This window comes from Talpa europaea, assembly GCF_964194135.1.
Source record: "Talpa europaea genome assembly, chromosome: 15".
Taxonomy (NCBI): Eukaryota; Metazoa; Chordata; class Mammalia; order Eulipotyphla; family Talpidae; genus Talpa; species Talpa europaea.
The window spans coordinates 16121747-16136016 of record NC_140083.1 but is presented as its reverse complement, the minus strand read 5'-3'; the positions used below and the strand labels follow the sequence as shown (position 1 = coordinate 16136016).

General features: G+C 34.8%; 1 protein-coding gene across 1 annotated transcript in view; it reads left to right on the top strand.

Moving 5' to 3' along the window:
- Positions 1–220: 220 nt before the first annotated feature.
- Positions 221–14270, top strand: part of NEDD1 (NEDD1 gamma-tubulin ring complex targeting factor) — a gene marked incomplete at its 3' end in the record, with an annotated part of 35409 nt that continues 21359 nt past the window's right edge. The window contains exons 1-4 of the mRNA XM_084255187.1: positions 221–660; positions 2922–3016; positions 7450–7566; positions 11183–11323. Coding sequence (XP_084111313.1) covers positions 393–660; positions 2922–3016; positions 7450–7566; positions 11183–11323 — 621 coding nt within the window. The 5' untranslated portion in view covers positions 221–392. The remainder of the gene's footprint in view (positions 661–2921; positions 3017–7449; positions 7567–11182; positions 11324–14270) is intronic.

Sequence of the window (14270 nt, the reverse complement as noted above, 5' to 3'; positions counted from 1 at the left end):
CCTTTTTCCTTTCTGCCATGTATTTTGAACATTTTTTTTCTGACCCATTATGCATTACTAGCGTCTTTTTAAAGTACCTAGTGTTTTCTTAGGTCGCCTTGGTTTGTGAAATCACTTTATTAGAATTTTATTTTTGAAATATATACTGTGAATGAATAAAACAAACAAGGGCATAATGTAGGCCAAGTGTTGGTTTAGGGACTAGTGACATCTCCTTTGGTTATATTTGTTAATTTTGGAGTTATTTGGAAAAACTTGGCCAGGTCATATGAAGCATGCTAATGAACTTGGATTTCATTATAATTGCTGTGGAGAGCCATTGCAAGGGTCAACAAAAAGATTAAATCTGGTTTATGTTTTAGAAAGATCCCTTCAGTTGTTTTGTGGTGAGAATGCTGGGACACAAGTGCAAAGTAGAGCTGCTTGTTTTAAATGTGATCCGCTTCACTGTTTTTTTTTTTTGTTTTTGCCAGTCCTTCAATGTTTTAAAAATATACTGTCTTAAACTATTTGTAGGCGCAGTCATGCAGGAAAACCTCAGATTTGCCTCATCAGGAGATGATATTAAAATATGGGATGCTTCATCTATGACACTGGTGGATAAATTCAACCCACACACATCACCTCATGGAATCAGCTCAATGTGTTGGAGCAGCAATAGTATCCTTCTTTTTTTTTTTTTTAATGTCAATCAACTTAGTTTAAATGGCTGGTATCCATGAAAGTATCCATGAAAGTTTTGTATGTGAACCATAATGAGAAATATATTTTATATAGTTCTGTAAGATAATGTGAAACAGTTTAATATACAGTGATGGCAGTGTACACTGATATCCTCTGTTGATTTCATTAGAAAAATTTCAGTTGCATCCCATTACAATGGAAAAGACTGCTCTTCTATATAATGTAGTATATTTAATTTTTGAAAGGTTTTGGAGTGAGTTTTTGCATTTACATTTGGATATTTGTGGAGCAAGTCTGCAAATTAGAGATAGAGCTCAGAAACAGAAGCAAAGAGTTGGGGAGGAGATAAAAATTATCCAACATTCCCACTTTATTGATGTACTCCCTGTATTTTTCTTCCTTTCTGTGATGGAAATAGCCTCATTTCCTGAACAAATGGTCTAGATTGTATTTTCCTAAGCTTTTTACGTTTCTGATTCATACCCTCCCTTTCTTAGTAAGTTTGTAAGCATGGATAAAATAAATGAGAGGGTGAAACCAGAAAATCAGCTTCTCAACTTTAAACTAGTGACAGTGTAGGCCAGATTATACTTTGTTATGGGAGCTGACCTGTGAGTTGTAGGGTATTTCAAAGCCTTTCTGACCTCTGCTTACCGGACGTCAGGAGCTTCCAGTTCTGACAGCGAAAAATGTTCCCAGAATTTCTAAATGTCACCTGGGGTACAGAATCAGCACCACTTGAGAACCACTGTGTAAATAAAGTACTCGGTACACCTTTTGTGTGAAAATGTTCTATATAATTTGTATACTAGAAATTATTCTTTTATGGAACTCTACAGTATTTCTTAATAAATTAAGTTTTAACAAATGTGTCTGATCCTATCAATACCAAATTATTAATATTCTTAATATGACTGATTCATGAATAAAAATAATTATAACTTTTCATGCCAACCTAATTTTGCAAGTATATAACAAAAATAAATTTTATTGAATTAAATTTCTTCATCATTTATTTTGTAATCAAAGAATGATGAAGAGGTAAATTCACTTAGCATGGATTTCAAGACCACGGTTCTTGTCAAAGCAGTTGGTTTTCTGTTTTTTGGGGTCCTTTTCGTAGTGTTCTTAACTTTCTCATGACTTCTAAAACTACAAGATAAAGGGATAAATAGGTTCACTCTTGTTTTATATTCTTTCATTTTTTATATTCTGAGAAGAGTAGTGATAAATGGAGGGAGGAATCAGAGAAAGGGAAATGATTTCTCAGTGCTGTAATATCTAGATGGGAATGATTTTGTTTGAGTCATATGCAGTAGTAAATTTAAAATCCATGCTCTATTTACAAAATAACCAAATGTTATTCGAACCATACAAAAGTAATCCATTTAGCACTTTGTGAAAGTGATTGGTTAGTTATCTTGGTTAGAATAGAGTGCTGATAAGCATAGATTTAAACTGATATTTTAATTTGTTATTACTCAAAATCAAGCTCTTGTTTGTGGTTACTGTGCTTATTTTTAAAAAAAACATTGTTTTGTTTTCATTTTCCACTAATAATTTACATAAATAAGGTATATTTAATTTTTAAAGTAATTAAATTTAGTAATTTAAAACTAAATTTTAAATTTAATTGAAATAAAGTTAAAGCTCTTTCATAGTACAAATAGTTGCTATTTGACCACATTTACTATTTGTATTTGCTCATTTTGCTGTACTATTCAATCTTAATACATTGAGGATTAAAACATTCTTTCACAAAAATTCCAGTTATGAAAAATAACAGGTTTTATATTTTTAGTAGAAAAATAGGAGACAAATGTTGATATTTGCTTCCTAGCTTATATTGGTGCCAAGCATTCTATTAACTATCTTGGAGAGTTTTTGTAGATGAAAAAGGCTGATTAATATTTGCTGATGTTGCTTTTATCATGCTCTCATTCTTGAAGGATAAAATTAGACCTTCTGGCTTACTCTTTGAAAATGGAGTAGTATTTCACATGGGTTAAATAGCTTTCAAGTGGTAGCAAACAGGACAGTCTTTCCCTGTGACAGCAGAAGGGAGAATTAGGCTCAGTAATTAGTAACCTGAGCTATTTTTGAAAGCTAATGTGTAAGCTATACTCATTTGCTTGTTTTCTTAGTTTAGTGTACTTTTATTATCACAATTCTTATAATGATAATCTAGTACTAGAGATACTCGTGGATTATTTGATGCTCCCTAACTCTTCATCTAGATAACTTTCTAGTGACAGCATCTTCCAGTGGTGACAAAATTGTTGTTTCAAGTTGCAAATGTAAACCTGTTCCACTTTTAGAACTCGGTGAAGGGGTAAGTGACTTCTTAATAAAACTTTAAAAATCTTTGGGTGGTAATTGCTTATCTCCTGTGGGGCTCACAACTAAATATAAAGGTGTTTAAAAGCATTATTTCTAACCTAAAGTCAGACTAATGCAGTGACACCGAAAGTTGAGATAGGCACTGAAACATCTTTAGATGAGATAATACTGGGTCCAAGGGGAACAATTGGAACTTAGATTTTGTCAACTAGAAACTTGCTTTCTCTGTTTCGCCAGCCTTAATATTGCTGATCCCCCACCCCCTTTTTTTTTTTAAGAACTCTCTAAGTCTCTAGATTGTCTTGACCTTAAGAACCCTAATGATGTAGCCCCAGTGATCTTCACTGACCTTGGACTCAGGACTAAGCTTCAGACCCCTACCTAATGGTAACCATCTGCTTTAGTTTCTATCTACCCTATACTGAGGGGTCTGCCTGAGCCTCCCCAAACTCTTTGGGATGGGATACTTTTGTCAAAATGAAACTTGGGCTCAGATCATTTTAATACAGCTCTCACTGTTGATTGCTTCATTATCTTTTTGTTTTATAAGTTAATCCTTCTGATTCAAGATAGTGCTGGCATCCTCCTTGAAAGCTATTTCTTTTTAAAATAAGGTCTAAATAAAAAAGTACAACTGGTAGTAGTTTTCATAGACGACCCTAAATCATTATGAATTGTCATAGTTTTACACACTGGAATAGGTAATGTAGCCCAATTAGAAAGAAAACAGCAGGGCAGTGGACTAGAAGCACATCTAATTTTAAAAGGAGTTAGGATTTTTTTTTTTGAATATTTATTTATTTATACAAGCACTGGGTACAGTCAGAAGCGCGGGAGGGTGAGAGAATTCACCAGAGCCAGAGCGGGGAGCAGGGCAGGCAGAAGGACCGAAGTACACTGCTGAGGGGAGCAGTGGACAGCAGGAGAGGTCTGCGCGCCATGTGGGACCCTCCTCGGGTGGCCGGGGAGTAGCCGGGGATGGAACTGGCGCCGCAGAGGCTGCGGGCAGCTTCGCAACCCAGAGCTCAACCTCTGCGCCACCGGGGAGGCCCAAGGAATTAGGATTTTTATCATTTCTTTCCTAAAGGTATGTCATGGGATTGATCTGAACATCAGTTCCCACTCACAGATGGAGACAGGGTCAGAGAGATTCTCCATTTAGGGTAGAAATGTCTGCCTTTCAAATTCAGATAAGTAAAATTGAGGCAGAGAGCATCCCTGGTTGATAAACGATAAACTATTAAGAGCAAGGAAAGGGCCTCCCTGGTGGTGCAAGGGGTTAAGACACAACTTATGAGCAATCCACAGTCACTGCAGCACGAGTTTGATCCCCGGCCAGGTAGCTACCCACATAGCACAGCAGACCTCTCCTGACTCTCCTGCTGCTCCCCTCAGCAGTGTATTTCAGTCAATCTGCTTGTTCTGTTCCCCACTCTGGCTCTGGTAGAGCCTCCCACCCCCCCATACCTGTAGCCTGTACCCCAGTTCTTGTATGCATAAATAAATCTTAAAAAAAAAAAGAGCAGGGAAAACATCTTAGCCATCTTTGGGTTTTCAGAGCTTGTCAAAGGTGATCAATAAACATTTCCTGAATTAAAAATCAACAACAGAGCAATTTTATTTCTACTTTTACCATACATGTGTTTTTATATATATATATATATATAGATATAGATATATATGTATGTATGTGTGTATATTTATATTGGTACTATTTTTTTTTTACGTTATGCCTTAGTACCAGTCAGTTTGGGACCTTTTTTGTTGTTAAAGTATAAAAATAGCAGATGGTATTTACAAGTATGACACAATTCTAAGGATTTTGTGAATATCTCACATTTAGTTGCTATAGTTCTCTTTCCTACATTTAAGAATTCACATCAGAATGCAAGTGGATGGAGGTGAGGTCATTTAGTTACAATTTGAATCCACTTTCAATTATTTTTATTTGCTTATGAAAGTATTCTGTGAATTTTGATACTATAGCCTTTATTAGTAATTTCTTGTAACATTAGTGTGTTGATAATATTTGCTTCATAGGCTCCAAGTCCTATTACTCATGTGCCCTTTGAGATACTAGACATTTCCTATTTAGCAAAATCAATTTGTGTCCTACTTATGTTAACATTTTAAAAGAGGAAATTAAATTCGTATTTTTTTTGATTTTATATTTGACCACTTTACAGTTAACAGATTGGTATTCATAGGATTATAATGGGTAGGGTAGACTTAAATAATCTAGAAATTGAGCAGATCTTATTTTCTGATTTTAAAAATTGCACCTTTTGCTTGTGTTGTGGAGCACAGGATTCTTATAAAAACCACACAATTTTCATTAATTATTTAAGTTCACTAACTGTATTAATAATACATTAACATAAAAAAGATCTATCATCATGGTAAGCCATTAATAAAGGTAGGTTTTGTTCGAGTCCTTAGGAATAATTTGGTTTTGACAGTTAAAATCCTAGTATATCAAACTTTGATGGATGCCATTTTAGTCTTTTAAAGATTATTTTAATAGTTAGTAGCAAACGCTCCTGATTTGTAGTGATAATTAAATTCTAAATCTTACTAGACTGTTTAGACTGAAGTCACCTCCTGGAATGGTGTCTCTAAGAGAGTTACAGCAGCGTCACTGCAACTTTGATGCAGTGTGCTCCTGCTGTTTTTATGTTTGTTAGTAATTTTGTCAGAATTTCAGGGCTGGATTGAATCTAGAGGGAAAGGGAGGGGGCTTTCTTCCTCTTTTTCAGACTCTGCTGCTATTGAGCAGAGAATGTTTTTGAGATGCAGATGCATTTACTCTCAAAGTAAGAATAGTAGACCTACTTCTCACCTCTCACTTCTTGAGTGAGGAAACAGGCTTAGAAAGGTGAATTGATATGTCTAAACCTGCCTAGCCCTACCTTTGGCCAAGTCACAAAACTGTCCCCTTTGGAATTCATTTCTCTGTCCCACCCCCATATAGCTATATGGTGTACCTATAAATTAAATAGGGAAAAATATGTACCATTGTGTTCTGTGTAGTATAGTTACTGATGGTGCCACCTAGTAGAGGATACTCACAATACTCATAAGAAAAACTTGATAACCTCTTTATTTTTACTCATTTATCCTATAAATATTTGAGTATAGATGTGGTCTTTGCTTTAATGAAACTGATGTGCTAGTGGGGGTCACATAAATTAGTAAACAGAATACACAAATAGTGCTAAATTGTTGTGCAGAAACCTAAAACAATACATGGAGATAGCAAGTTACATTAAGTGGTCAAGGGAGGTCTCTAAGAGGCAACATTTAAGTTGGTACTATTGGCCAAGAGAAGCCATTCAGCCCAAGTTCAGGGAACTTAACTTTTCAGGCAAAGGAGAATAGCTATGTACAAGCTTTGAGGCAAACAGGGGTGTTATGTGCGATCGGAAGGAAGAAGGTCATTGTGGGTGGAGAATTAATGAGTGAAGAAAATGGTGAGAAGTGACATAGGGACCAGGCAAAAAGAACTTTGACTCCCAAGTTAATTAGCTTGAAATTTATTCTATGTGTGGTTGAAAGCCACTGATGACTTTTAAATGGGAGAAACATTGTCTACTTTCCTTTTTTTAAAGTCCCCCTGCTTCTGGAACCTGGAATGTTCTGGAGTAGAAACAAGACAACCAGTTAGGAGGCTGCTGGTGTGGCTCAGGGTTTACATTAGATTGTTAGGTATGTTGATAGGTAAAGGTGGGGTTGGGGGAGGCACATGGGGTTTAATTTAGGGTTGGAGTTTGGAAAACTTACTAATATACAGGAAGGAGGAAGGGAGATAGGACTCAGGATATTTCCAGATTTTTGTCTTGAGAAAATGGATAGTATTTTTACAGACATGGGAACGAGTGTAAGTGAGATTTTGATAATTTCATGTATGAGTGTGGGCTCCATAAGAGGAGGTTTTCTGGAAGGCTGTAGGGAAGTATCTTTTCCTTTCCACGGAACTTTCACCCTCTGTAATGAGTTCTAAATTTGGCAGTACCCAAACTTCCTCCATGTAGGGGTTAAGCTAGATTTCTTTAAAGTGTAGTGTTTTTCAGATGTGAATTGATTTTAACTTAAGATACTCTGTAGAAGTACAAGAACAGGTTTTACTAAAGGGAGATAGTAAGAACAAGTAAACCCTGATGGGAGGCCAAGACTGCTGGTGTTCCCTAATCTTGTGTCACATCCATTCTTTGCAAGAGAACGCAGATTTCCTTGAAGCCTTGTTGACCCCTTTACAAGCTATTGGATTCATGTGGAAGATTATGACAGGTGAATCTTTAGTATAAGTATTAGCATGTGTATAGCATTTAATTGAGCAAGTATTTATCAAATGCTTACTCAGTGTTGGAACTCGAAAGTCTGCTATGGGTAATAATAAAGTAACTTTTTTTTTTTTTTCTTTAATAGCAAAAGCAGACATGTGTTAGTTTAAATTCCACGTCTATGTATTTGGTAAGCGGAGGCCTAAATAACACTGTTAATATTTGGGATTTAAAGGCAAAAAGAGTTCACCGATCTCTGAAGGTAAGCAACTTTAAAAGAAAAGCTTCACAGAAATAGGTATGTCACAATTTCTTTAAGATAGTTACCAAATTTTTCTTCTGAATTTTGAGTTTTTATGATAAAATAAGATGCTTTAGAATTAAAGTGAGATTTATTGCAGAAAATAAAGATGCTGTTTAGCCAAAAACTTAAAATATTTTATTTTTTTCTTTCATGTCTGTCATTAATGTGTATTAATGACATTTTTCTTTATCTTTTCACTTGTACTCTTGTTTAAGTGAACCACTTCATTTTTTTTAAGTGTGGTTTTCTGTTTACAGAGAATATTTTTTAAACACTTTCAAAAAGTGAGTGGTTTTGCTTTGACAGTATTCATTTTAGTAGTTAGACTTGGGGATTTAGTTCTTTAGTATGTTTGGCTGCAGCTGTTTGTGTTACTTTTGTGTGTATGTTTTCATCTTGGTAATGGAGTAGTTTTTAAAATAATTTACTGTTTATGATTAGTGGTTTTTAAAATTTTTTCATAATTTTAATTTATCATTTTAATTGTGATAACGTTAGAATTCTTCCCATCAGGTGTCACCATCGTCAGGTACCCACCAAATCACCCATAATCCACACTGTAATCCTTTGTGCTTCCTTCCTTCTTTTTTTTTTTCCTACTCCTCCCTGCAACCCCCACAACCTTCTTTTTGGGTGCTTCAGTTCTATATTCAATTTTCAAGGTTTGCTTTTAAGGTTTTCTTTCTCTGTTTTTTAGTTTAGTTTCTCTATATTCCATATATTAGTGGCACCACCCAGCATTTATCTTTCTCCTTCTTTCTTATTTCATGTAGCGTTATTTCTTCCAGCTCCATCCATGTTGCTGAAAAATGGCATGAGTTTGTCTTTTTTGATTACTGAGTAATAAGAACACAAAAGCACTAGTTTGAAGAAACCTGTACCCCTATGTTCATTGCAGCACTATTTCCAATGACCAAGATATAGAAACAACCTAAATGCCCAAAAACAGATGAATGGATAAAGAAGATGTAGTTCATATACACAATAGAATTAGTGTTTTCTTATTTTTAAATAGTTTTTTGCAATTTTTAAAAAATAAAAATAACCCTTCCCATAAAAGCCCCAGATTATGATGAGTTTTTGGAATTCTGCTTTTCACTGTTGTCTCCTAGTATTTGGAAGTTCACCTTTAATGTTGCTTTCAGTTGCTATGTCTTTTTAAAATGTTTTAATATGAAAACTTTAAAACATTTATACACACACAAAGACCTTCCTTTAACCCAGAACCCATATATTCATTATCTCACTTTTAACAGCCATCAACTCATGGCTGATATTTTGTCTTTGTTTTCATCTATTCTTTAGCCCTTACCCCACACTATGTTTGAAACGAGTACAGACATCATTATCATTTTATTTTATATCTTAATATCACTGAGTTAATTCTTACAAGAGAAATGGCATATAGAAGAGAATCTTTTCTTTTAGCTAGGTTAAAATATAAACTTATAATTGCTGTTTAAAATATTAACTTGAGAGCTTTCCCTGGTGATGCAGGCAGTTGAGTGCAGTGCTGTGAAGCTGTCTGCAGCCTCTTCAGCATGGTTTCAATCCCTGCCTGCCGGTGAGGATCCCACATGGTGCAGCAGACCTCTCCTGTTGCGCCCGCTGCTCCCCTCAGCAGCGTATTTCGTCAGTCTGCCTGTTCTGTTCCCCACTCTGTCTCTGGTGAAGCCTCTCACCCTCCTGCACATCTGGCCTGTACCCCAGTTCTTGTATAAATAAAAATAAATAAATCTAAAAAAATATATTAACTTAAAAGTTCACTATTTTAGATATTAACTAAACTTACAAGTCTTGAGGAAAATTGAAAGTGGCTGAGGAGAAGCATGAAGAGTTGTCATTCAGGGCATCAATCCCATTTGGGAAATTAAGACATTGGAGTCCAGTGAGAATAGTTAATGAAAGTTGTTAGCTTTCATTCAGTTCTGTGCTAGCAACTGTACTTAACATGCTTTTTCTGTTTATCTCAGTAACTGTGCAGAGCAGGTAGTATTATTCTTACATACAGATTGAAATATTCAGTTATTCTTCAACTTTCCCACTTATTCCAAATAGTTTTTTTTTTCTTCACAGTTTGAAACTCTGAGAATGCTTCATTTTTGCACTCATTCACTTAATAAGTATTTGACGAATTGTGGTAGGGGGAAATCTAATCTTTGCTCTTGTTCCCTTCTCTGCAGTTGTCTTCCTAGTAACAACATAATTTCTGGCACGTGGTAGATATTTAGTACATGCTTACTGGATGATTTATTTTCCACAGTTGAAATAAGGAAGGTACCTGCCTCTTAACAAAGTCATTGAAGTTGTATTGGACTCCACTTGTCTTAATTTCGCAAATGGGATGGATGCATTAAATGGCCACTGTTTTCTTTTTACGTCTTCTCAGCCATTTGCTCCTGAGGATAATAATTGTTTCTTTGATTTAGAAAAGGAATAAATTGTAAGGAAACCTCTAAAAGTGCTTGAGGGACCATTTGAAAGTTACAATGGAATATTACAGTTCTACTTATCTATTAGATAAAAAGGTTAGTCCAGTTATATTATTATGACATCAAATTGTCAAAAACTATTCTCCTACCTCTAATCACATTTTGTGTTCTGCTAGATACCTCTAATTTGATATTATAAAACAGGCCCTGTGAACTCAGTTGTTTAAAACCAAACAGTTTCTTTTCCAAAAAATAGATTCTCCATTGGATTTGGGAAACAACCTAGTACAGCTTGAGAAAAGTAAGGCTTTGGAACTTGACTTGGAATTGAATCCTGGCCCTAATTTCTAGGAGTTATGTGAGCTTGCACAGGTTTCTTAATATATCTTGGCCTTTCTAGTTAACTTGCGTATAAAGTGGGAAAAATGACTTTGCCTCTCAAGATAACATATAAAGTACCATCTTTAACAGATATTCAGCAAATAGAAACTTCGCTTATCATCTCTCAAACATGCTTGTTCATTCTGGCTTTTGTTTTCTGCCCTCTTCCATTTTGCAATAGTTGGGTTTCTTTCCCCTTACCCTAATTTATTTCTTATCCTTTCTTTAAGGTTGAACTCAAGCTCTATTAATTCCATAAAGCTTCCTCTATCAACTGAGTTCACAGTGCTGCCTCTTTCTCTTTGCCCTGACACTTTGCCTCCACCACTTATTTAGCATTCGTTCTGCCATTTTCATGTTAATTTAAGTGTCCTGTCTTCTCAATTGAACAGTAATACTCTCCAGGACAGGGATGCTCCTAATACAGTCAACTTGCCCTAAATGTTACTTGTCAGTGGAAGTGAATTTTTTAAGGTAGACATAATGCCATTTAGAAAATTACCTTTCCTTTCTGTCTCTTGTTTCAGAGCACCTAATCATTACTATGGTTATGAAAAAAAAATCCCTGTTCCCTGAGAAGAGTTGGTGTTGATCAGATAGTTCTTACTCTCTTGAACAATTTTTTTAGGTAATTTGAAAAATACGTTAATGCAAATATTGGGTTGACAATTGTGGATTATTTACAAAGCATGAAGTTTACAAACACATGAAATGTACTGTTTGCAGCTTATGTTGCCCTGTACTTACTTTATTTCTTTCAGGATCATAAAGATGAAGTAACATGTGTCACATATAATTGGAATGATTGCTACATTGCTTCTGGATCTCTCAGTGGTGAAATTATTTTGCACAGTGTAACCACTAATTTATCTAGTACACCTTTTGGCCATGGTAGTAACCAGGTAAAGTATGGGTTTATTGAAAATAAAGTTGACTAAATTTTGAATATTCTTACATGAAACAATGAATAAGTCTTAAAATTAAATATTTTAAGTTTACATTACTTTGCTTGAAAAGCATAATTTCTAGTTGTTTTTTCTATGACAGTGTTTAAAAGTGTTCAAATGAAAAGCCAGTTTGTACTAGACTGTGGCATTTATCCCATTGAAGAGTCACATGTTCCTAACATAGCTATTTATAACAAAATATAAATAGTTGGTAAGTTGAACTTGAGACATGAATATTAATCTTTCTATGATATAGTAACAGAAGTGTTGCATAGTTCAAACTGTCACTTATAAGACAGAAATTTACGTTCATAAATAACGCTGCTGGCAATGGCATTGTTGGGTGTGGGTAGGCACAGGGTAAATTGAGTTTTGTTTACGTATATGATAAAGTATCATGTATTTCAGGTTAATTCCAGGAGTATTTAGGGAAACTTTTCATGAAGGAAAGTTAGTCAATTATATATTTTTCTTTATAAATAAGTAGTTTATTAAAAGTTATGGAAAGAATTAGTTTCTTAAACAAAACTAATACTTGGCTAACTTTTCATAAAATTGTCCATTGAAATATCTAATGAGGTGCAACTTTTTAAATCCTTTTTGTTGTAATAACTTTCTTTGACCATAGCTGTTAACATATAAAATACGGGAGCTCTTTACTTTTGAGAAGCAGTTTTTTAAATTACTATTTGAATAGTATATACTTAGTGTTTAAGGAAACACTTTTTTAATTTAATAGCTATTAGAAATATATGAAAAGAAGTCTTTTCTCAAATTTCCCAAGTATTGGGGAAATTTGATATACATATAAATGATATAGGTGATGGATTTAAAGCAATTTTATTGTGATTCAGAACAGTGAAAGAAAACACTAATTGGGAATAAAATAGGAAAATTGAAGGAGGGGGAATTAAATAGATTTTTAATAGATTTTTTTGATTTGTTTTTACTACAGTAATATAAACTGTTCTCTGTGTCAGTTATTTGATTCTAACTTGTGTCAGGGGACTCTTCACATATCTATGGCTGTAGTTGGAACTGTCTTTTATTACTTTGTCCTCAATCATTATCCAGCTTTGTGCGTTACATGGAAAAGATGCTCAATAAATCTGGGAATGGATGAATATATGTAGTGATAAAATTTTTAAACATTTTTTTTTTAATTTTTGCATAGAAGAACTGGGGTGTAGGCCAGACGTTCAGGGGATGAGAGGATTCAACAGGGACAGAGTGGGGAATAGAATAGGCAGATTTACTGAAATACTGCTAGGGGAGCAGCCAGTGAGTCAGGAGAGTTCTGCTGGGCCATATATGGGTTAGCTTCCTGGTGGGGGATCGAACCCGGGCCATAGTGATGATAGTGCTGAGACTTAACCACTAGGCCACCAGGGAGGCCCCATAACAAAATTTTTTATTTTAATTATATTTTACATCATTCTTTTATTTTTGTGTGATGTATGCTTTCTCCTCTCAAGTGTAGTCCCTGTATAATTCCCATCACCAATGCACCTGTGTACCATCATCATAGTCCCTTGTGCTCTTCCCTCCCCTGTTTTGGTCCCTCCTCCTCCCCTGCAGTGTCTCTGATTTGTAGTTGCCTATTAAATTTTGTTTTTTAATTTATTATAATTTTTTTCCTTATCCCTTATTTTGTTTCCTTGCATTCCTCCTGTAGGTGAAACTATCCGATATTTTCTTTTTCTTTCTAGCTTATGTCACTGAGCATAATCTCTTACAGCTCCAGCCATGTTGCTGAAAATGGCATGAGTTTATCTTTTTTGATTGCTGAGTAATATTCCATTGTGTATATATTCCACATCTTGTTCCAGTCACCTATTTTTGGGCATTTGGATTGTTTCCATAGCTTGCCTGTTGTAAATAGTGCTGCAGTAAGCATAGGGATGCAGGTATCCTTTTGAATTACTGTTTTTCCTTTGGGTAGATTCCTAGGTGTGGAATTGCTGGGTTATATGGAAGCTCCATTTTTAGTAGTTTGAGGAAGCTCCACACAGCTTTCCATAGTGGTTGAACCAGTTTGCACTCCTACCAGCAGTGTAGGAGATTTCCTTTTTCTCCACATCCTCACCAACATTTGTTGTTTCCTGTTTTTTTAGTATGAGTCATTCTCGCTGGTATAAGGTGGTATCTCATTGTTGTTTTGATTTGCATTTCTTGGATTACAAGTGATGTTGAACATTTTTTCATATGCCTATTGGCCATTTGAATTTCTTTGAAGAAGTGTCTTTTTAGCTTTTCTGCCCATTTTTTGACTGGGTTATTTACTTTGTTGAGTCAGGTCAGCTCTTTGTAGATCTTTGTTATCAGTCCCTTATCAGTAGTATTGTTTGCAAAAATTTTCTCCCAATCAGTAGGGTGTCTCTTTGCCCATTACAAAAATTCTAACAGGCTAATATAGAACTTTGGGAGAGGCATATTTTATGTCATACAAAGCAAAGTAAAAATAGGGACAGTGTGAGAGAAAATTAGAAAGGTAAATATGAGCATAGTTTTGTGGGACTGTGAATGCCAGCACAAATATTGAGCTTTTATTTTGGAAGGCATTTAGGGAGCTAATCAGTTTTTTATTAGTTAAATGTCCAAATCATAATTTCCTTGAATTGAAAAAAGGTCTTTTGGAGGATATCTTGCTCTCTACATTTTATTAAGGATAAATGGTTTGCCATAGAAAATATAGAATATTGTCCTAAAAGTCAGAATTTATATTTTGTTATTTTGGTGATTTATATTTTGATAACAAAAACATAAATCCTAAGTCCATAGATACTGGAACTATTGTGAACATTAGAAAAATCTAATGTTCAGATGTCTTGCTTTTTAGTGAAATAATTTCTTTTTTAACTCAGAAGCATGACAAGTTTAGATTTATAAATTCTGGACTGAC